General features: G+C 37.3%; 1 protein-coding gene and 1 pseudogene across 5 annotated transcripts in view; both read left to right on the forward strand.

Moving 5' to 3' along the window:
• Nucleotides 1–24,714, forward strand: part of AEBP2 (AE binding protein 2) — a 114,071-nt gene that overhangs the window by 58,156 nt on the left and 31,201 nt on the right. For 2 of the 5 annotated variants that reach the window (XM_054442954.2, XM_054442958.2), the window contains exons 5-9: nucleotides 2,364–2,488; nucleotides 14,652–14,719; nucleotides 16,905–17,018; nucleotides 20,344–20,370; nucleotides 20,935–23,230. In XM_054442954.2, coding sequence (XP_054298929.1) covers nucleotides 2,364–2,488; nucleotides 14,652–14,719; nucleotides 16,905–17,018; nucleotides 20,344–20,370; nucleotides 20,935–20,980 — 380 coding nt within the window. In that variant the 3' untranslated portion in view covers nucleotides 20,981–23,230. Of the gene's footprint in view, nucleotides 1–2,363; nucleotides 2,489–14,651; nucleotides 14,720–16,904; nucleotides 17,019–20,343; nucleotides 20,371–20,934; nucleotides 23,231–24,714 lie in introns of those variants that run through there. The other 3 variants (XM_054442953.2, XM_054442956.2, XM_054442955.2) reach the window with 3 other exon arrangements.
• Nucleotides 10,624–11,507, forward strand: LOC129009839 (large ribosomal subunit protein eL34-like; annotated as a pseudogene).

Here is a 24,714-nt window from a genome sequence, read left to right on the forward strand (position 1 = left end):
TCCCAAAGTGCTGGGATTACAGGCATGAGCCACTGTGTCCAGCACCAAAGGTTTTTGATTATATATCTTATTAGTTAAAAAAATACTGAGTACACAGTCTTAATGTATGTAATTTATACATTGTATATGGGTAATACTACTAATGTACATTATACAGAATTGCCAAGAAGGATATTGAAAAAGAATGAGATGAAGAGATGAACAAGGGTATTCTATTCTTTACTTACTCTAATGGATCATGACACACACCTACTTTGGAACTACTGTTCTAGTTTGGTATTCTTGATATATACAATGGAGATAGTGTGGTTAAGGTCTGAATGCATAGGCTGAAGATTGAGGACTCCTTTCATTATTGTGAATTTAAGTGATGGCTTCAATGTTTAAATTTGAGTGAGGAGTGGTTAATTTGAGTGATTTAGAGTGATGAGTTATTATTTTCCCCAAGTGTTTATTCTTCTTAGGAAAAAGCATATATTTGGAGAGCTTGGAGAAAGTACACATATTTTTTCGAGTAGCCACTGATCTAACAGGAAAGTGATATATTTCTCAGAACTCTCCCTTGCTTACCCCTGCAAATGTCAAGTACTTTTTTCTTTCTGATTTCCCATTGTCACTGCCTTCTTAGTCTTTTGGCTTCTGCTCGTTTATTACTAGTTGGTGTTTTGTTTATTTTCTCTTGAGGAAATACCTAGAGAAAAGAGCTGTTAGTTTAGTTATGTTCTATTTAATGTGCCAACTGGTGAAAATATTCCCCCATAAAAGCTATGGTGGATTTGTGTAGATGTTTTGAGACTCTTTGAATAGCCATAGTGTGGGAAATCAGCATATATGTAATTCAGAATATGCTGTACCAGGGAATCAAGCCAACTCTTTTATTAGTGAAATTGAATTTTCAATTACAGATCTTGAAAAATTACATGTATTAGTAAGCTCCACAAATGTAAAATAATCAACTTATTTATTTTGAGCAACTTTCTTATTAGGAATAAGAATAGAACAATTTATTATAATTAGTGAGATGAAAATTGAAATTTGAAAAATGTTCTTACCAAATTAAATCTTCAGTGTATAATTTTTTTGATTACACTAAAATATTGCCTACTCTATATTTGTGAAACGGTTTATCCTTTAAAAAAAATTCCGTGGTGGAACATGCCTATAGTCCTAGCTACTCAAGAGGCTGAGACAGGATGATCACTTGAGCCCAGAAGTTAGTTTGAGGCTACAGTGAGCCATGATCACACCACTGGACTCTAGCACCTTGGGCAGCAGAATGAGACTGTGTCTAAAAGAAAAAGAAAAAAGCCAGTTATATAAGCTTATTAATATAAATGGCCTTATGATTTATAAGGCATTTTTATATGCATTTGTTTTATTTAATTACAATTGAAAATTGTTATGATAATTTACATTTTACAAATAATCCACAGTGTAATGCAGGTTAAGTAGTTTGCCCACAGTCACACAGCTGATAACTGGTGGAGTTGATTGGCAGCTTTGGTGGACTGATCGGCGTCCAAAAATTTGTTTGTAATTTTATTAGATCATTGTTCAAATGTTGTTCATAATCAAGAAAATACTTGTCAAAAACCTCAAAATAGGCTGGGAGCAGTGGCTGACGCCTGTATACCCAGCACCTTTGGAGGCCGAGGTAGGCAGATCACATGAGGCCAGGAGTTCAAGACCAGCCCAGCCAACATGGTGAAACCTCAGCTCTACTAAAAATACAAAAATCAGCTGGGCTTGGTGGTGTGCGCCTCTAGTCCCAGCTACTCAGGAGGTTGAGGCATGAGAATTGCTTGAACCTGGGAGGCAGAGGTTGCAGTGAGCTGAGATGGAGCCACTGCACTCCAGCCTGGGTGAAGGAGTGAGACTCTGTCTCTAAAAAAAAAAAACCTCAAAATAATATTATTGTATTGTCAGATTTGTACAATTTGAAATTACATGGTAATACAAAATGTTCATGAAATTTATTTTGTATGTTTGGCAATGGTGAGTTTGAGATCCTGATACATAGATGATGTTCCTCAGATTGCTGAAAATACAGACCTTATGCTGAGGAGAGATGTTGGAGTAAAAGATAACATTTTATGAAAAATGAAGTAGCTGAGATGTGGAATCATGAGGTTTGAGGTTAGAACTTAACTCACCAAGGGTCAGAATTAACCCACATTCACTCATTTGTTGAAATAATGCTTTTGCATATTAGTCTTCTTATCTAGAGTCCATGTTTTGTAAGCAAATAATATCTTGAATTTAAATACTATTGATAGATACGTATTTGTTAATTGTTTCAGTCTTTATTACTTATTACTGTTATGTTTTTCTAAATATTCTTTACTTTTTATGTTGACTTTTAGCACGGCCACATGATTTCTTCGATGCACAAACACTGGATGCGATAAGACATCGAGCCATATGCTTTAACCTCTCAGCTCATATAGAAAGTTTAGGGAAGGGACACAGTGTTGTTTTTCATAGTACTGTAAGTATTCTTTTATTTTTTCAAATTAAATATAAAGCTTTGCAAAAATATATTTCCACAATCATTTCTAAATCTCTCAAAATCTAAGAAAATACAATTTAACAGAAATCACAAAACGTTTTGTTTTATCAGTATTTAAAATATTGTATTATTGGTTATAAAGCACACGTTTCCTATAATTTTACGTTTGTGATTAAACTGAATATGTTAGCCTTTAGTTTGAGCTACTTAGGGATAATGGGATGACACACCATACAGTGCTACTAGGCATTACTGGGCTCTGACATTAGGTAAACCAGGTGTCTTTTCTCACCTGGTTTTCTCATTTGCAAAATTAGAACATGAGACTCCTTTTACCTCTAAAAAGTTTCATTCATGTTTCTGCGTACTGCATGGAGCCACCCCTTACCCCACGCACCCATCCAAAGTTTATGTTAAACAGAATATAAGATTATATTTGCTATCAGGGCTTCATGAAGGATGGGATTTTAGTCTCTTTTGTTCCACTGATTTATCCCAAGTGCCTAGAATTTTGCCTGGCACATGGTAGGCACTCAGTATAGTTGTTGAATGACTATGTTGTCAACAGAGAAGAAGAAAAGTACCAAATTTGAAAAAGAATAAATTCAGTTTATTTTTTGCTTAATTAGGAGTTGTAATAGAGAGTTGTTCTTTCTTCCATGCCTCTTTTCATTTTGTTTTTCAGTAATTTTTAAATTGGTGTAGTTTAGTGTAATTAAGTTAATAAATGTACATTGTAGATCATACTTTTGGTGATTCAGATCTCTGAAAAGTATGTGTTTAATTTTGGCTGACAAAATACAGGCTGGGCGTGGTGGCTCATGCCTGTAATACCAACATTTTGGGAGGCCTGGGCAGGCGGATCACCTGAGGCCAGGAGTTCGAGACCAGCCTGGCCAACATGGCAAAACCCTGTCTCTACTAAAAATACAAAAAAATTACCTGGGGTGGTGGTGGGCATCTGTAATCCCAGATACTCAGGAGGCTGAGGCAGGAGAATTGCTTGAGCCCAGGAGTTGGAGGCTGCTGTGAGCCGAGATCGCGCCACTGCATTCCAACCTAGGCAGCAAGAGCGAAACTCCATCTCAAAAAAAAAAAAAAAATACAGCCAGGCTTGGTGGCTCACACCTATAATCCTAGTACTTTGGGAGCCCAAGGCAGGCAGATTGCTTGAACCTAGGAATTTAATACCAGCCTGGATAATATGGCAAATCCCTGTCTCTACAAAAACACGCAAAAAATTAGCCAGGCATAGTGGTGTGCACCTGTAGTCCCAGTTACTCAGGAGGCTGAGGTGGGAGGATTGGCTGAGCCCAGGAGGTCAAGGGTTCAGTGAGCTGTGATCGTGGCACTGCACTGCAGCCTGGGCTACAAAGTGAGACCAGAAAAAAAAAATTACAAATACATTAAATTTGGGTTACTTTTATTTTTTATATTTCAATTGAAAAATGCATGAAAATTGAAATACAGAAGGTCGTTATTGATATCAATATCTTGTTTGGTTTGAACCTCTATTTCCATCGTCTCCTGTAAAAATTAGTTTTTTTTGTGTTTGGTGTTTTGTTTTTTTTTTTTTTTTTTTTTTTTGCATTTTCGTGTTTTCTTCTACACGCAGTCATCCCTCTGTATCCACAGGTTCTGTGACCGTGGTTACAACCAACCACAGATTGATAATATTTGTGGGGACAAGGACCACAGTAAAAACCATACAAATTAAAAAGTACAGTGTACCAGCTATTTACATAGTATCGACTTAATTATATGGGAGGTTTTGCATAGATTATATGCAACACCATGTTATTTTATATAAAGGCTTTTTAGAGCATCCTTGGATTTCACTATTCAGGGCAATTGGAGATGTCCTTACTTACTTCCCAATTATATATAGTTTCCTGTTATTTGTACCTATTTTTTTTTCTTTTGAGACAGAGTCTTGCTCTGTTGCCCAGGTTGGAGTGCAGTGGCATGATCTAGGCTCACTGCAACCTCCACCCACTAGGTTCAAGCGATCCCCCTCCCTCAGCCTTCCGAGTAGCCGGATTACAGGTGCATGCCACCAAGCCCAGCTAATTTTTGTATTTTTAGTAGAGATGGGGTTTTGCCAAGTTGGCCAGGCTGGTATTGAACTCCTGACCTCAAGTGATCTGCCTGCCTCGGCCTCCCAAAGTGCTGGGATTACAGGCATGAGCCTCCATGCCCAGCCCATCTTGAGTTAATTTTTTATATGGTGAGAGCTCAGTAGAGGTCCAGTTTCATTCTTTGGCATATGGTTAGCCAATTTCTCCAGTGCCATTTATTGAATTAGGGAGCCCTTTCCTCACTGATTTTATTTTTGTCAACTTTTTTGAAGATCAGTTGGTTGTAGGTGTGCAGTTTTATTTCAGGGGCTTCTATCCTATTTCATTGGTCTGTTTGTCTATTTTTTTTTTTTTTTTGAGATGGACTTTCGCTCTTGTTGGCCAGGCTGCAGTGCAATGACATGATCTCGGCTCACTGCAACCTCTGCCTCCCAGGTTCAAGTGATTCTTGTGCCTCAGCCTCTCGAGTAGCTGGGATTACAGGCGTGTACCACCACGCCTGGCTAATTTTGTATTTTTAGTAGAGACGGGGTTTCTCCACGTTGGTCAGGCTGGTCTCGAACTCCCGACCTCAGGTGATCCACCTGCTTCGGCTTCTCAAAGTGCTGGGATTAACAGGTGCGAGCCACCACTCTTGGCTGTTTGTCTGTTTTTGTACCAATACTGCACTGTTTTGGTTACCGTAGCCTTGTAGTGTAGTTTGAAGTCGGGTAAGGTGGTGTCTCCGGCTTTGTTCTTTTTGCTTAGGATTGCCTTGGCTCTTTGGGCTCCTTTTCATTCCATGTGAATTTTAGAATACTTTTTTCTAATTCTGTGAAAAAATATTGGTAGCTTGATAGGAATAGCATTGAATCTGTAAATTCCTTTGGGCGTTGTCACCATTTTAATGATACTGATTCTTCCAATCTGTGAGCATGGAATATTTTTCTATTTTTTTTGTGTCATCTATGATTTCTTTTAGCAGCCTTTTGTAGTTCTCCTTGCAGAGATTGTTCACCTCCTTGGTTAGATGTATTCCTTGATGTGTGTGTGTGTGTGTGTGTGTGTGTGTGTGTGTGTGTTACGGTAAATGGAATTGCATTCTTGATGTGGTTGTCAGCTTGAGTGTTATTGGGGTATAGAAATGCTACTGATTTTTGTACATTGATTTTTTTTGTATCCTGAGACTTTGCCAAAGTTGTTTATCAGGTTTATGAGGTTTTTGGTGAAATCTTCAGGTTTTTCTAGGTGTAGAATCATATTGGTAGTGAAGAAAGTAAATTCGATTTCCTCTTTTCCTATTTGGATGCCTTTTATTGATCTTACCTGATTGATTGCTCTGGCTAGGACTTCCAGTACTGTGTTGAATAGGAATGGTGAGAGGGGACATCCTTGGTTTTTTTTTTTTTTTTAAACATTTATTTTTATAGAGACAGGATCTTGCTGTGTTGCCCAGGCTGGTTTTGAACTCTTTGCCTCAAGCAGTCCTCCTGTCCTAGCCTCCCAAAATGTCGAGATTTACAGGTGAGCCACCACGCCCTACTGATATCCTTTGTCTTTCTTTCCCTTTCTAAGACAGGGTCTTACTCTGTCACCCAGGCTGGAGTACAGTGGCACAAACATGGCTCACTGTAGCCTCAATCTCCTGGGTTCAAGAGATCCTCCCACCTCAGTCTTCTGAGTAGCTGGGACCACAGGCATGAGCTACCCCACCTGGCTAATTTTTTTTTATTTTTGGTAGAGGCAAGGTCTCACCATGTTGCCCAGGCTAACCTTGTCTTGTTTATGGACTAAATTTAAATGGAGGCATGCTTGACATAATGTAGGTTATTAAATGTATCATGTAAATTAATTTATGTTTTTAGTTACTGCATAACCAATGTTGTCCCCTAACTTGAATTTTTCAGATAATGAAACTAGGGACTAAAAAGGTTGTATTATCTTTCCTATTGTGATCTAGTATAGTTGTGTATTTTTTTTTGAGACGGAGTCTTGCTCTGTTGCCCAGGCTGGAGTGCAGTGGCGCGATCTTGGCTCACTGCAAGCCCTGCCTCCTGGGTTCACACCATTCTCCTGCCTCAGCCTCCCGAGTAGCTGGGAATACAGGCGCCCCCCCACCACGCCTGGCTAATTTTTTTGTGTTTTTTTAGTAGAGATGGGATTTCACTGTGTTAGCCAGGATGGTCTCGATCTCCTGACCTTGTGATCCGCCCACCTTGGCCTCCCAAAGTCCTGGGATTACAGGCATGAGCCACCGCACCTGACTAGTTGTGTACTGTTATTACATAGGGTTTATGGACCTTTACCCCCACCCTATTCATGGATTCCAGGATGAGAACTCTTGTGGTATTTAGATTGATATGTGTGATACTACAGGGAAGACAGATCCTGCTTGGGCCTGGCATGAGACCCTGGTTAGGAGCTCACCCTTTTGTTCTTCCTTGTGTTGCCAATTTATTGACAGCAAATATACCAATGAAATGGACACTATTAAATAACTTTATTTAAAAAAATGCAAGCTAGAAAATGGAGCAATAGTTAAGTATCAGTACATTCCACTCAAGTTTTAGAATATTTAAGGGTAGAATTGTATATTTTGGAAATTAGTTAAGGATATAAAGGAGAGAGTGATAGAACAAAATTTGGAGTCAAAGGCAAGAAAGTGGAAAATTAGATGCAAAGGAAAGGAGACTTTTTCTGAGATTGGAAGACACCAGAGACATAAATTTGAGGAAAGGTGTCCTTATTCTCTTTTAAATAACATAGGAAATACATTTATCTAAATAAGGATGAAAGAGTTGGGGGGTAAAATACAGGATTTGGAGACCAGAAAGAGTTAATATGGCTGCTCTGGGGACTTTTGGGGATTCAGCAAGGTTAGAGCCTTGCTCAGCAAGGCTGGTTGAAGTCCTCCTTTGAAATTTGGGAACATAGTTTTATGATATGGTAGGTCTGTAATATAGATTTTTTTTTTTTGTTAACAGGTCAGTAAGATGTTGTCACCATGTCCAGAGTGTGGCATTAGAGCTAGTTTGTTCATTCACTTATTAAACTAAGTGTTTTAAATATTAAGGAGATCATTAAATATTGAGCACCTACAGTGAGCCAGGTACTAATGTAATGACATAGCAGTGAACAAAACAGATTAAAACCAACCAACCAAACAAAAAATACCATGCAGCTACTCTAATGGAAGAGACATGATAAAACAAGATAAATTAGTAAAATTGTAAAAACTTGTAATGAGGGCATAAGCCATTCAATTATTAGTGGGGGATAAGCATTTTAGCCAGAGGGAAGATGAAGTGTAACATCTTGAGGTGGGACAATAGGGAGCAGGCAGAATAGGCAGTGTAGCTGGAGGGAACAAGGGAAGAGGAGAGAGTAGGGGTTAAGTTTGAGAGGTAATAGGGAGAACCTTGGTGGACTAAGACCTTAGCTTTTATTCTGTGTGAGATGGGAAGCCATTGAAGGGGGTCGAATAGGCATGGTCTGATTTTGTTTGTTCGTTTGTTTTGTTTTTTTGAGTCAGAGTTTCACTCTGTCACCCAGGGTGAAATGTGGTGGTATGATCATGGCTCACTGTTGCCTCAAACTCGTGGGCTCAAGCAGTCGTCTCTCCTCAGTCTCCCAAGTAGTTTGGTCTGTAGGAGCACACCACCATGCCTGGCTAATTTTTTGAGTTTCTTTTTTTTTTTTTCTGTAGAGATGACGTCTTGCTATGTTGCCCAGGCTGATCTCAAACTCCTGGGCTCAAGTGATTCTCCTGGCTTTGCCTCCCAGAATGCTGGAGTGAGCCACCGTGCCTGGCCTAGTTTTTGATAATATTTTTTTGAGACAGAGCCTTGCTGTGTCACCCACGCCAGAGTGCAGTGACACCATACTGGCTCACTGCAACCTCTGCCTCCCAGGTTCAAGCGATTCTTGTGCTGCAGCTTCCCACGTAGCTGGGAGTACTACTAAATTAGCGTCCCCATGCCCAGCTAATTTTTGTATTTTTAGTAGAGATGGGGTTTTGCCATGTTGGCCAGGCTGGTCTTGAATTCCTGACCTGTAGTGATCCACTCACCTTGGCCTCCCAAAGTGCTGGGATTACAGGCATGAGCCACCGTGCCTGGCCCTTTTATAGGAAACTTGCTGTCAGTAATTTTTATGGAGGTATAATTCATATATAATAAACTGCGCCCGTTGAAAGTATACATTTCTACGAGTTTTGAAAGTTGTCCCCACTGAGGCGAGCCGCCACCACAGCTAGGATAGAATGGCGCCAGCGCTCTGCAGTTTTCTGGTGTAGCTGCTGTGTAGTACATTCCCACCCGCACCTCCTGCCCTAGAAAACCTGCTGCTGTTCTTTTCCCTCGTGCAGGCTTTAGCGTGTTCGCTTTGCTTTCTGTGTTGAGAACAAATTGGAGAAGGTCAGATTTGTCTTTTCAGTATTTCAAGTGAGAATGATAGTGGCTTAGACTGGAATGTTTGCAGTGGAGATAAGGGTTGGATTCTGGTTATCTTTTGGAGTTACGATGGACAAGAATTATGGATGGATGAGATACTGGGTTTTAGAATAAGAGGTAACAGCAACTCGAAGGCTTTTTGGCCTGGGCAGCTCCGTGGCAGAGCCATGGAGGCTCTCAGGCAAGCAGACTGGGGAGGGAAGTATCAAGAGGTCTAATTTGGACATATTTAGAGGCCTATAGGGCATTCAGTGGCTCTGTCACTTAGGCTGATGGCTATAAGTTGAGAGCTCAGAGGAGAGAGGTGTGGCTACAGATAGAAAATATGGGAATTTTTAGTGTTTTTGTGGTATTTATAGGTATCAGACTGGATGAGATTACCTAGGAAATAAGTGTAAATAAAGAGAAAGTTAGCATAAGGATTGAAGTGTTTGGGGCTCACCAAACATTTAATGATTTAAAGGGCAATAGATTTGGTGAAATGGTGGTCTAGTAATGAGCTAGTGTCTCTACAGATAAGGGAGTAGTGATGTAAAAGGGAAGCACTAACTTGCATATGCTTTCATTAGAGCAGCTCCTTTTGATGAAATCCTTAGCTTCACCATGGGAGGAATAGAGATGGCTCCAAAAAAAGGAAAATGAAGGAACCAAAAATAGTGGTAATAATATTGGAAGTCTAGAAAGAAAATAAAAAATTTGCGCAGAGTCAAAATAGTCCATGAAAATGAAAAGTTTTTGAGCTATAGAAAACATCTGAGAGGGCTTAAGAACATTGACACTTACATATATTGTAAGCTTAAAAACCTGGGAATGAGTGATGTCCACCCTTAAGTCACAGTGAGGAGGCAGAGGTACCTTAACTGAGGAGAAGTCACAAAGGTGGAATGTAATCTGAAGAATGATTTTTTTCCTGGGGAAGGAAAGTGGAAGGAAGAGACATCCATAATGAGATAAGGTCTTCGTTGGACACAATAGAAAGGAAAGGAGCTAGGTGAGCAAATTCTCCAAACTTCTATAACTGGGAAGGTTTTGATGGAGGCAGTACATGTTAAACAGAATCAATTCTGTTAGTAGTAAAAAACATTCAGTACTAACTGCAAATTTAAGTTACTTTGTTATCAAATTAACTTTTATAGAAAATAATACAAATAATGAAACAATTGATTAAAAGAAGGATATGAGGTACTATACTGTTTGGTTTGCCTAATTTGCCTTATTTCATTAATTGAAATGTTTTCTTTCGAGCCTTCTCCAGAAGAGGTCAGCAAAATCCTAGTTACCAGTCAGTTGGCTTGCTGTGCTTGGTTGGCTTGCGTTGTTTTTATGTATTATTTCATTGTAGAGGTATTTTGTTTTAGCAGCTCCAGACCTGTGAATGGGCTTTTAAATTTTGTTGCCAAGTCTAGAATCAGAGTATTTATTTGACTACAGACTTTTTTTTTTTTTTTTAAACATATTTTAAAAAATAAAAACTAGAAACGGGGATTCACCATGTTGTCCAGGCTGGCCTCGAACTCCTGGGCTCAAGCAGTCCTCCTGCCTCAGCCTCCCAAAGTGCTGGGATTATAGGTGTGAGCCACTGCACCTGGCCTGACCATAGATTTTTATGTAGTGGAGACAGTGTTTTGTTTTTGCTTAAAGCTCTGCTTTTACTCAGTCCTAATATGTTTTCAGGATTACATTATAAGATTATTTTGTTTGGGTGGTTGGAACTTGATTAAAAAAATTGAGGTTAAGATTATTAAAACACTAAAGTTCTAATTTTGTTTATATGGAAATTTTAAGAGTTTGACGTTATTGTTTTGCTTGATTTTATTTTATTTAAGCATTACCTTAATTTTCAGAATCTGGTAATGAAAGGAAAGTATATTGCTTTTCTTATACTTTTTTAGGTCTTTCTGTTCAGATCGATGTTAACTTGCATAGATTCCTTAAGCTTAAACCTAGACTGATTGGCCTACCTTTCATTTAAAATAAAACCAACTACAGCAAAAAACTCCAGGAGATAACAAGTGCCTTAAGTTGTAAATTAGAGACTTTTCCTTCTCATTAGTATTTTTTCTTTACTGTTTATTCATTTAAAAATATTTCAAAGGCTTTCTTCTTCCTCTTCCGGGACGTTGTCTGCAGGCACTCAGAATGGTCCAGCATTTGACATAATGTCGTAGGCTTTTCTACAATACAGCCTCTAACAAAACAAGGCTGTCCCAGACCCTTGGTAATAGAGTTGTTTACCTTTTTACTAAGAACGTTGGGAAAGCACCAAAATCTGCATGTGGCATGTGCCCAGGCAGACATGGAGGGGTTCGTTCTGTAAGACCTAAAGTTCTTAATGAGATTGTCCAAAACAAAGAACATGTCAGCAGGGCCTATGGTGGTTCCATGTGTGCTAAATGTGTTTGTGACAGGATCAAACATGCTTTCCTTATTAAGGAGTAGAAAATTGGTGTGTAAGTGTTGAAGGCACAAGCACAGAGTCAGCTAAATTAAAAAATGCAACTTTTTTAAGTAATAAAAATGAAAAGACTTGAAAAAGTTTCATCTACTGTGAATGCTTTTGATTGGCTAAACTAAGCCACATACTTAGATAGTAAAACAAATGGCATTTTCATTCTCTTAATTAATAATAACATGGCTTTGGCTTGATTACTTAAAGCTTCTTTAATTCACATATATTTGTGAAAATATATGATTAAAACTGAAGTTGAGGCTGGGTGCTGTGGCTCACACCTGTAATCTCAGCACTTGGGAGGCTGAGGTGGGCAGATCACCTGAGCTCAGGAGTCTGATACCAGCCTGGGTAAAATGGTGAAACCCCGTCTCTAGAAAAAATAAAAAAGACATACCTAGGCATAGTGGCTGCGCCTGTGGTTCTGGCTACTCAGGAGGCCAAGGCGGGAAGAATACTCAAGCCTAGAAGACAGAGGTTGCAGTGAGCTGAGATTATGTCACTGCACTGCCTGGGTGACAGAGTGAGACTTTGGCTTGAAAAATAAAAGTGAAATTGAGACAGGGTTGTTGAAAAACCTTTTGCTTCGATAATATTAGTACCATTGCTACTTTCTTTTTTTTTTTTTGAGACGGAGCCTAACTCACTTTGTTTCTTGGACTGGAGTGCAGTGGCATGATCTCGGCTCACTGCAGCTTCTGCTGCCCAGGTTTAAGCAATTCTCCTGCCTCAGCCTCCCAAGTAGCTGGGATTACTGACGTGCACCATCACGCCTGGCTAATTTTTATATTTTTAGTAGAGATAGGGTTTCACCATGTTGGCCAGGCTGGTCACAAACTTCTAACCTCAAGTGTTCCACCCACCTATCACTTGTTTTTATTAGTGTGTGTGTAAACCCAATGTTAAATGACTGCATAGTATTCCATTATATTGCATTGCATTCTCCATTTATTGGAAATGTTTGGGTTAGTACCTAAGGTAGAGACTGAGTTGTCTACCATATTCTACATTCCACACTCAGTGAGGGAAGGTAGGCACATAAAACAATGGCAGTATGGTGTAATACATGCTAATGTTGAGTAAACACTCAGCATTTTGAAGACATGGACTAGAGACTTTTCACCCATTATTGGAGTTGTGGGGGAGGGGCAATGCAGAAAAGGTGATAATAATGCATGTGTCTTATGTATAATTGTGTATGCGCATGGGCAGACACGGCATATGCCAGGCAGGAAAGTGTTGGGATGGTGGGAGTAAAAATTTGATATGAATTTTATTTGACTTAACTGAGACCTATAGTTGCCTAGGTTAATTGCCTGAGTTAAAATGAGTAATCAAAAAATGAAGCGTACGTAACTTAAACATTTTTGTTGAATATGTAAATGAATGTTCAGTAATTTGTTTTATATAGAGCCAAAGTCATACTTTGGAGTCTAGATATGTTAATTGGGGTTTCTGGTCACATTTCTTGAATAAAACACATTTAAATATGTACATAATCTAATGGTTTGCAGCTTTTATTTATTTAAAGCAGAGCCAGAACTTGTAGACAATTGAAAAGCTATTAGAGATACCCTAATGAGACATGTTACAGTTTTTGTTCTCAATTTTTTACTGTAATTCTGCAGTACATCGCTTTTTAAGGAAGTGACTTTTTTTTTTTTTTTTTTTTTTGAGATGGGGCCTCTGTTGCTCAGCCTGGAGTGCAGTGGCACAGTCACAGCTCCTGGGCAGGTGATCCTGTCACCTCAGCCTCCCAAGTAGCTGGGACTACAGGCAAGCACCACCATACCTGGCTAATTTTTTGTATTGAGACAGGATCTCCCTATGTTGCCTAGGCTGGTCTAGAACTCCTGGGCTCAGGTGATCCTCCCACCTTGGCCTCCCAAAGTACTGGTATTGCAGGCATGAGCCACCGAGGAAATGACCTTTAGTAAGCCTTCCAAAAGCTGTGAACTCCAGTTTTCATATAAATAAGTCTTTAGTTTTAGTAGAGTGGGATTTGTTTTGTTTTACTGTTGTGTGCCCAGCACTCTAAAATGGTATCTGAATGTGATAACTGTTCTTCTGTAAAACATTAATGCTGCTGGTGCACAGAAAGCCCCAGAGAGTTGATTGTTCCATTAAGTTAGAGATCAGGACAATATTTCTATTATATGTTCCATAGTTTGGCAGTATGAGGCTAAAGGAGTTTAAGGCAGAAAACCATGAAATAGCTGAGGCCTAGAGAGGCCAGATCCTGAAGAGTTTTCTGCACCATACTAAGAGTGACCCTTTCCTAAGTGCTCGGGGGAACTGTTGAAGAGTTTGTCAGGAAGGTGATGCTACTGAATTTGTACTTTGGAAAAAGCCTTCTGGGTAGTGAGTGGAAGGTAGCTTTGATGACTTGAGGAGGTCCAGAAGAATGGAGACCTGAACTTGGGTTATGGCAGCTTGGATGGAGAGAATGGGTATTAATGAGTACAGTTCCTAGATCTTAGTGTTGGAATATTTGCTGCCCCCTTTTTGGGCCTGAAGTGCTCGAAGGTGTTCACTGTAACACAAACATCCTTCGCCTCAGAGCTTTTACTGAATCTAGGTTTTTTTTTTTAGGATAGATTTCCAAACAATTAATTCATTTTATACTAAACACTACTGTAGGTGGTATGACACAAAGGTTCATAGGATAAGAAATATTCCTATGTCATGGAGTTTTCAGTCTTGTGGGAAGGACAAAGGTTTGAGTGCTATAAGGCAGGGAAGAACTACAAATCAGGCAGGATTACTGTCTCTTCCAGGGTATGAACACTGAAGTTGTTGATTAGGGGTGAAAGTTTTTTTTTTTCTCTGAGATGGAGTCTTGCTCTATCGCCCAGGCTGGAGTGCAGTGGCACGATCTTGGCTCACTGCAACCTCCACCTCCTGGGTTCAAGTGATTCTCCTGCCTCAGCCTCCTGAGTAGCTGGGACTGCAGAAGCCCGCCACCACTCCCGGCTAATTTTTGTGTTTTTAGTAGAGATGGGGTTTCACCATATTGGCCAAGCTGGTCTCAAACTCCTGACCTTAAGATCCACCCGCTTGGCCTCCCAAAGTGCTGGGATTACAGGTGTGAGCCATCGCGCCCAGCCCCAAAAGTGTTTTTTAACAATACATGAAAATGATGTTTTACACATTGTTTTTATGATTTCTTTTCATGTCATTATCAGGTAATAGCTAAGAGAAAAGAAGATTCTGGGAAGATCAAACTTTTGCTTCATTGGATGCCTGAAGACATGTAAGTATTTGAAATACTATGCGTAAGTAATAAGTTCATGTTTTATTTTTGTTAAAATCTTACGCACAAAAATTATTTATTAAATTCAAATAAAAAGAAATTACATTTTACAACGTTTTGAGGTCAGGATTAAAGAGATAATCTGAAAGGTCTTAGACTATCTTGGCTCACGTTTTACGCTTCAAAACTTAAGCCCCCCCCTTTTTTTTTGCTGGAGGCGGTGGCTCACGCCTGTAATCCCAGCACTTTGGGAGGCTGGGGGAGGCTGGCAGTTCGAGACCAGCCTGGCCAACATGGTAAAACCCCGTCTCTACTAAAAATACAAAAATTAGCCGGGTGTGGTGGTGCGCACCCATAATCCCAGCTGCTCGGGAGGCTGAGGCACGAGAGTCACTTGAACCCGGGGGGCAAAGGTTGCAGTGAGCCGAGATCATGCCACTGCACTCTAGCCTGGGCAACAGAGTGAGACTGTCTGAAAAACAAAAACAACAAAACAAACAAAAATCTTAAGCTTTTTAAATCTTGTGTGGTGTTTTTTTTGTTTTTGTTTTTGTTTTTTGAGATAGAGTCTCAACCTGGGCATCAGTGAGATGCTGTCTCAAAAATAAAAAAAGCAGTTCTAGAAATTTTAAATCATTTTTAGCATTTTTAGTGACCTCCAGGCAGTATACAAACAGCCATAGCTGTGCCTTTGTTTGAATCTTTTATTTAAAAAATTTGTAAATGTTCTCTAGTGTACAGTGAATGGTATTTTATAGAAAAAGCAATTGACTAATTTTCTAGCAGTGATTACATTTTTCTTTAAGTTTTAGTGTCCATTTAGAGCTTAGTTCAGATATTTCATGTAATTTTCTTATCTTTTTTATTAAAATTTTCTTCGTATAAAAGGAAATGAGGGTATATTATAGATATATTGGACAAAATTTATAAGTGTCAAGAATAGAATAAATTTCATTGAAGCAGATTTCATTATGTGTACCTAATTCACATATGTGGCCAATGGCTGGGCCCAGTGGTTTATGCTGGTAATCCCAGTGCTTTGTGAGGCTGAGGCAGAAGGATTGCTTTTAGGGCAGGAGTTTGAGATCAGCCTGGGAAGCATAGTGAATCCTCGTCTCTACAGGAAAACAAAAAAAGAAATTAGCTGGTTGTGATGGTGTCGCCTGTAGTCCCAGATACTCAGGAGACTGAGGCGGGAAGATCGATTGAACCCAGGAGGTTGAAGCTGCAGTGAGCCGTGATTGCACCACTGCAACTCAAGCTTGGGTGACAGAGTGAGACCCTGTTCAAAAAAATCAAATTCAAATGTGTATATTCCTAATGTTTTGGAAATTGATTAATCCAAATATCAAAATACATTCATTTGAATTTTCTTGTAGAGTTGAATTTCTTTGAATTCAGTGTTATGGCCACATGCATTTTTTTTTTTTTAATGGAGTTTAATCTTACAGGGTTTTTCTTTCTTTTTTTTTTTTTTTTTAAATGGACTTTAATCTTACAGGTTTTGTTTTTGTTTTTGTTTTTTTTTTTTTGAGAGACAGTCTTGCTTTGCCGCCCATGCTGCAGTGCAGTGGTGCACTCTTGGCTCACTGCAACCTCTGCCTCCTGGGTCCAAGTGATTCTTGTGCCTTGTTCTCTGGAGTTGCTGGGAATGCAGGTGTGCGCCACCATGCCCAGCTAATTTTTGTATTTTTAGTACAGATGGGGTTTCACCATGTTGGCCGGTGTGGTCTTAAACTCCTGGGCTCAAGTTATCTTCCCCCCTTGGCCTCCCAAAGTGCTGGAATTAGAGGAAGGAGCCACCGCACTGGGCCTTTTCATTTCTCTCTTAGTAAAGAAACTTGCTGTCAGATTTCCAACAAGTCAAAATCAAGTATGAATTTCACTCATTGAGTTGAAAGCTAGCCAGTGTGTTCTGACAAATTTCTAATTTGTTAAGATGTTGCCACTGAAAATGTTTAATTTATTCCTGAATTCATGTTTAAAATTTAACACTGCCATTTCTTATCTGGGACTCCAAGTCCTGCTATTAAGGTTGATAGCTGAGCTTCCCTGGCTTCGGGAAACTTCTTCACTTAACGTGGACTGATCAGAGTAGCAGAAAATGCCAGAATGTTGAAGGCACATGGAAGTGTAAATCTAAAATTAATGTTATTTTATTATTGACTTGTTTTTTAATTCATAGTCTGCCTGATGTGTGGGTGAATGAAAGTGAACGACATCAGTTAAAAACTAAAGTAGTTCATTTATCAAAGCTACCCAAAGATACTGCCTTGCTTTTGGATCCAAACATATACAGGTAATTTAATTCTTGCCTTTATGTTTTACTTTTTGATTTGTAGTTTTCTCTCCCCAAAGTTTGGATAAATTAGGACTTAGTTTTAAGTGCTGAATTTTAATACCAAGCATATCTCATTACTTCCTGGCTTTTTTTTTTTTTTTTTGGATGTGGACTCACAAGGAGTTAAAAATTGTAGAATCCAGAAAAACAGTATTTTGCTAATAAAGTTTATGTGCTTGTTTAATCCCAGATTTATCTTATGTTAGATTGTAATATATATAGTAATTTGAAAATAAGTGCCCTTTAACAAGGTAATTCTTTTTATAATAACAGACTTTTGTGGACCTAAGAATATGTTGCATGAGTCTGAAATACCAAAATTGTTTGATTTTTTTTTAACTTACCCTTTCTCCAAACTTTCCAAAAAGCAATTCAAATATTATTTGTTTTTTAAGACATAGCTTAGAGTGTTCACATTTCTAGTAATTTTATGTTTTGAGCTTTTTTTAGTGTGCTGTGCTTATGAAGGTATGTGGGGGAAGGAGAAGAGACCGACATTTCTCTTTTATGTGCTGAGTCACTTTGCTAGGTGCTTTGCATATACGTCATCCTCACGGCTGCTCTGTGAAGTAGGTTTTACTATCTCTGCTTTACAGATTGGAAAACTGAGGCAAGAGGTTAAATAGTTAATCTGCCCAAGTTTGCACGAATGTGGTTGAACTCCATAGTGCCTGTATCCAAATGATGTACATGAGAGTGATTAAAAAAGTGGTGGAAATGCTTAAAACCAGCTTTTAAAAGGCACTCTTATTGAAAGGACTTTATATCTTTTTTCAATGAAACTTTGTAAATTTTAGCTATCATAAAGATAGCTAATTTTATATTAATTAAATACTTTGAAGGATATATTCATTCCACGATGCACCTTTTTGGAGTGCTATTCACCTGGAGATTTCCTGTAATTTGAGACATTATTCTGTGAGTGAAATTCTAACATAATGGGCATTGCCATGTAGAAGCATAGTTTTCCCTATTTCAAAAAAGGCTTTTTTGGCTGGGCCCAGTGGTTCATGCCTATAATCACAGCATTTTGGGAGGCTAAGGCAGGCAGATCGCTGAAGTCTAGGAGTTCAAGACCAGCCTGAGCAACATAGTGAGACCCTGTCTCTACAAAAAATACAAAAATTAGCCAGGCATGGTGGCACATGCCTGTGGTCGGTCCCAGCTACTCAGGAGGCTGAGGTAGGAGGATTGCTTGAGCCTGGAAGTTCGAGGCTGCAGTGAGCCAGGATTGCGCCACTGCACTCCAGCCTGGCTGACAGAGCGAGAACCTGTCTCAAAATTTTTTTTTTCTTCTCAAACATCTTTTGGTGAAAGTGCTAATTAATACAATAAAACCTATTCTTTGTGGAATGAACTAGATCATCAAGGAGAAGAAGATTGAGAGTAATCTACCAAAAATTTGGGAAGGTTACGAGTTACCTGTCTCTTTATAAAGAAAAATAATTGAGTGTTCTTGATTTATTTGTACCTAATTTAGAGTTATTTCTGTTTACTCTTTGGAGAGAGGAATTAAAATTAGCATCCTAAAAGAGTGATATTTTGGGAGAGCCACTCTGCCTTTTAGAACTAGTTGTAAACCTCTCTTAGAGAGTTGTCAAAGGGGCATGAATCTTAAATTAAGATTAATCTGTGTTTCTGCCTGCATCCTGCTTCCTTCTTTCCAAGAATCTTGCTTTCTCACCAAACCAGCTCATTTTTTTTCTGTTCTTGTGCTATATAGGAAGCAATTTAGATATTTTAGTGAAAGTGACTTAAAATTTAAGCTTAGAACTGATGTTCTGAAGTGCATAGGAACAATGTTGCATATTCTCAAATTTATGTGTGTGATTCCACAAGTCTTGCTGATTTTATTCTTGGAAATGAGGATGTTCTTAAGATATATTAGGTGCGTCTGTGGATTTAATTTTCCTCACCTGTATCAAAAAAGCCATCTTGGCCTGGTGAGGTGGTTCACGCCCGTAATCCCAACACTTTGGGAGGCCAAGGTGGATGGATCACTTGAGGCCAGGAGTTCGAGACCAGCCTGGCCAACATGATGAAACCCTGTTTCAACTAAAAATGCAAAAATCAGTCGGACGTAGTGGGTGCACGCCCATAGTCTCAGCTACTCGGGAGGCTGAGGCACAAGAATCACTTGAACCCAGGAGGCGGAGTTTGCAGTGAGCCGAGATCACGTCCTACACTCCAGCCTCGGCTACAGAGCAAGAGTCTGTCCAAAAAATAAAAAAGGCCATCTTAAAACTTAATTTTGACTCTAAACCTCTGTGCTTTCACTGTTCTGGAAATCAGAATTGAGTGTACTGTAAAGTGGCATAGAGTCATAGAAGCCCCTACGTTTGTCCTAGTGTAGCAATCTTTTCTTAAATTTCTAGATTTTGACTGGGAAAACTTGTGAAATTAATTAAAAGAAGAAAAACAATTATTCTTACTTGTTTTTAGGAGGAATAACTTCCTGCTTGTGCACATGTCAAAATGAAAGTATGGCAAACCTTCTGCAAAATAAATATATTCCTTCAAAACGAGTCTAACAGGAATATACAGTTGGTCCTTTGTATCCACAACTTCCACATCGATGGATTCAACCAACTGCATATCAAAGCTATTTGGGGGAAAAAGATAACAATACAACAATAAAAAATAATACAAATAAGACCAATATAGTGTAACAATGATTTACATAGCATTTATATTAAGTATTATAAGTAATCTAGAGATGATTTAAAGTATACAGAAGGATGTATGTAGGTTATTTGCAAATACTGCTATTTCCTTGGATTTTGGAATCTGCAGGGGATTCTGGCGACCCCCAACTCCCACTGTGCATGCCAAGAGACAACTGTATTTATTTGGGATTTAAGCACTGGGGTTTGTTGTTGTTTTTGAGACCACTTCTCTCTATGTTTCTAGGCTCATCTTGAACTCCTGGGCTCAAGCTGTCTTTCTGCCTTGGCTTCCCAAAGTGCTGGGAAGATTACAGGCATGAGCCTCTGGGACCCAGCCAAGCATCAGTTTTAAAGTATTAGTTGGCTAAAATATATGTATTACACATGGAATTCTTTCTTAGAAATGCACTAGCAGGCTAAATTTAAAACTTTTATTAAACAGCTATATTATGTAACTAAGTATAGATCCATATGTATAAATGTTTTGGAAATACATTTTTATTATAATCTATGATCATCACATTGCCTGTATCTTATTAATATTTTTAATGTCTCTTGAAGCACTCAAATGTGTTTGATTCAGTTGAATAAAAGGATTTCTTTTTCTCTTTTTCTAGAACAATGCCGCAGAAGAGGTTGAAGAGGTAAAAAATAAATAAATACATAAAAAGCAAACAAGCGGGGACACCTGCAGTCTTAGTCACTGACAATGGGTTTAGGAAAAGTTGCACATTAGAGTCAACCCCTTCCTTTTTTTTTTTTTTTTTTTTTAAACCCAGTATTTAGGATAATATTTATGCTTAGTGTAAACATTCTGTGAATGAAGTAGACTCTTCGGTGGAATATATTAATATATTACTGTATATCCACATTTTCATGGAATGGTACTGTGGGAGACTGAGCAAACACTCTTTTGGCAACTTAGTAGAACAGCTTCTTAAAGGCTTTGCATGCTTGCTGCTTTAAGCTGCTTTTTTTTTTTCTTTTGTTCCCTTTAGTGATTTCAGTAGTTTATATTGGAAAGAAAAACAATTACAACATGTGCCCTTACAAATACCAAAAGCACTGTAAGGATATTTGTCTTGACAGTGTTTATTGATTTGAAGTCATATTAGGAAATATTTAGACAATGAAAATTATCAAGAGATAATTTACCTTTCAATTATGATAAATAGATGTGATTGGTTGCCATTTGTGTTCTTTTGCAGAACTCTGATAAGAAAAGTGTTCAATTTGTATTTAAGCAAACAGTGAACGACGTTTGCAATCAACTAAAAATTCGTCTATCGAATTAGGGCTGAAAATTACTGTTAAAGAGTGTTGCAGTATGTCTGGTGGCTCCCTTTTCAGGACTAGGGCTTTCTCATGGAGTACAGTATGTTAATATTTACCTATATAACTAATCTGTTAACGGTTTTTGAAAAACCTTTCAAATTATTTGAATAATCTTCATATTTTCATTTAACATATATGACTCTAATTTTTTTTCTGAGGAAATCATTTGGTTTTTGAGTTTTTTCTTAATGTAAGAAAAATTGTATTTTTTTTACAAGTATCTTCAAACTGAATCTTTTATGCACCAAAGTTGGTCTTGAAAAGGAAAATAAAATCACTTTCTTGCTTGGTAAGCAAGAAGCCATATCGATTTTTTTTAACTTACAGAAATGGAAATATGTGTAACTTGTTAGTATTGTATTAAACAAATGTTGCATAGAGATAATAGAACATTGCTTGTAAATAATTCAGCAGATTTGTAATATATTTTTATATTTTGAAATGTACTGTAGATGTTTTTCTAGAGGCATGAAAGTTAAATGTATATATTATGGTAGAAATAATATTGGAGGATATTGTAATTCACTAGTGCTGCCAGAGGAATTGTTAATAAAAGCACCTTCTTTAACAATAAATGTCTTTCACAGACTTAAGGGGCTATGTACTACTGTTAATATCTATAAGAACAAAACACATTGAACATCCTTCCAGAAAGTCTTTGAGGGAGGACCTATACCCATAATAGAATTATGGCACTCATTTCTGACAGTGATCAAGAAATCAGTTATTTCCTTACTGTTGGAAGGACATTGTAAAGTATGTGGTTATATGCAGTGAAACTGCAGAAAATACTCCTGATTGAGGAGTTTTCACTTTACTACAGTGATATAAAAACCAGCAGTTTTTACACTAAATTTTTTAAAGAAATATTAGACAAAAATATAGAATTAAACCTTTGGTTCCAAAATGGGAAAGGTTCCACGATACATAAATCATTTCTCATTTGCTTTAAAAAATTTAAAAATGTAAAAGTTATGAGAGACTTTATTCGTTAACAGTGGGGTAAAGAGCTATATACATGAAATGAGTCTTATAAAATTAAGTGAAGTGCAAATACAAGCACTGCTACTATAAGACATTCTGGAATGGTTGTTTAATAAAGGTATTATCCATTTGATCTATAGCAATGTGATTTTATTTTTAAAAAGAAAAGCAGTGTGTTTTCTTTTTTTGTTGTTTTCTTTTGCTTAAGCACTTCATCAATTGCTTTATTCTGTATCTGCGAAGTAATCTGCAATCTCTTTTGTTCTTTTTAAAATTTGATTTGTTATAAAATTGCCAAATAGAAGTGTTTCAGATACATAGTTTGTACCTGTATTTTTATTTTATTGCCTCATGTTCTTGTAAGTCATTCTTGACCAATGATTGTAGACCTTGCTTGAGTATTTTTTCTAATAAAACAAAGCAAATCACATTTAGCTTCAAATTGTAACAATTCAATTGAATTTTAAAATGACACCTGAAAAGATACATCTGATATTTTCTATATAGAGCGCAGTAAATAAGTTTTTTCATTGTGTAGAAATACTTAGATGTCAAAACCAGATTTCGTAATCCTTGATTAACTTCTGAGTACTCAATCATAATCTTTTTGCTGCTTATCTGATGTTGGTTTGATACTGTTGATTAACACACCAAAAAGAATATGGAATTGAAATGAGCTAGCTTTATAACTTGTATGTATACATATATACACATAACATCCAATTATGACTGGGTAATAAGTGTGAAAATTTTAATTTGTGGTTTTCATTTATTAATGTCTGCCCATCTGTATTGTTGCTCCTACCTTCAAATATGACATATTTGTAATATGACACCTGAAATAATAAGTCTGTTGTCCAGAATTTATGTATTGTTCAGCATCAAGCAAACTGTAGCTCACAAGCATACCCATTTATATGTTGTCTATGCCTGCTTTCTCCTGCTGTGGCAGAATTGAGTGGTGAGACCTTAGGTCCTGCAAGCCCCCAATTTTTACTACAGGTTGGCAATCCCTAATCCAAAAATCTGAGATAAAAAATGCTCCAAAGTCCAAAACTTTCTGAGTGCTGACATCATGCCGCAAGTGGAAAATTCCACGCCTGACCTCATGTGACTGGTCATAGTCAAAACATAATTAAGACTTTGTTTCATGCACAAAATTATTAAAACTGTTGTATAAAATTACCTGCAGTCTGTGTGTATAAGGTGTATGTGAGATATAAATGAACTTAATGTTTAGTCTTGGATCTCATTTCTGAGTCTCATTATGTATATGCAGATACTCAAAAATCTGAAAAAATCAAAAATCTTAAATACTTCTGATCCCAAGCATTTCGGATAAGGGATACTCAGCCTGTCTTTGGTCCTTTAAGAAAGTTTTCAGTTCCTTTGTCTAGTTGACAAAAAGTTTGGAAACAGAAACTTAGACCACACAACTTGCATTTCAATATGACAATGTTGATCTTGGTAATAAGCCAGTACATTAAGTTTTAGTGAAAGCTGTTTCTTGTATTTTACAGTAAATATTGCCATATTAGGTACCTACAACAAATGGTGGTTTTTGGAAACTTTTACATTGGGTTTTTTAAGTTATTAATAGTCCATCATTTCATCATTTGTGTTTCTGTATTTATTTTACTAAGAACTAAATAAGATTTTGTACATCAGATTGTGTTTGAACCATAAGGCACATCTGCTTTGCCTAAAAGAATCTTAAGTTGGAAATAGTGTAAAATTTAAAATTTTTTATATTTCTAATAAACTTTTTATATATAAATGTTACCTAAAGTGGACACACGTTACTTCTGAATTTCACATGAAAGGAAATTAAAGATGGACAATAATTATCTCTCAGTATTTTAAGATTTGTTTTACTAATTGAAAACAGTATGTCAGTAAATCTTTGGCCTTAGTGCTTTTTTCCCCTTTTACACATTAATAAAATGTTTTAAATATGGTAATACTCTTAAAAAGGTAGAATTTGCCACAGTTGTTTAAAGCATTTTTATTTTTTCTTTGAATTCTTTATTCATGGTGAACAGATGTTGGATTATTAAAATATAAAAATGGGAAAATAGGTATTAAAAATACTTGATGGAGGGTTTTCTCTTTAATCACAACTTAAAAATAGAAACCTTTAATACCTGTGCGTAAGTTCTCTGAAAGAACTTAAATTCTTAGTTTATATGAAAACTGATATGTATGTCTGTATAACAAAGCCTGTTGGGTACAGGTCTACAAGGAGATACTTTGTTTCTAAAAAAGGAGTTATATCGTGTCATTTGAAATTTTTTTTTGAGATAAGTGGACATTTTGGGGATTTTGGTTAAAACATATTTCTCTATTCTAAAAAATATAGAATATTCATAAAAGGGAAGAAATTGTTAGAAAATTTCCTGTGTACATAGTTTGTTTTTAAAGAATCTTGTGACCTGGTGTAGGACATTTTGCATTTGTAACACTGCAGTTTTAATATATTTGCTGTATTTTTTTAAATTAGAATATGTTTAAAATTTAATGGTTATGAGGCTCTGTAGCCTTAAAATGTTTTATAGTAGTAAAATGTATTATTTTTATCTTAAAAAAACTAAATATTTACATTGCATAATTTATTTATTGAATCAAGTTTACATGGTCTAACACATGGTTCTGTTAATCTGAAAATTAAA

Source organism: Pongo pygmaeus, chromosome 10 (genome assembly GCF_028885625.2).
Source record: "Pongo pygmaeus isolate AG05252 chromosome 10, NHGRI_mPonPyg2-v2.0_pri, whole genome shotgun sequence".
Classification (NCBI taxonomy): domain Eukaryota; kingdom Metazoa; phylum Chordata; class Mammalia; order Primates; family Hominidae; genus Pongo; species Pongo pygmaeus.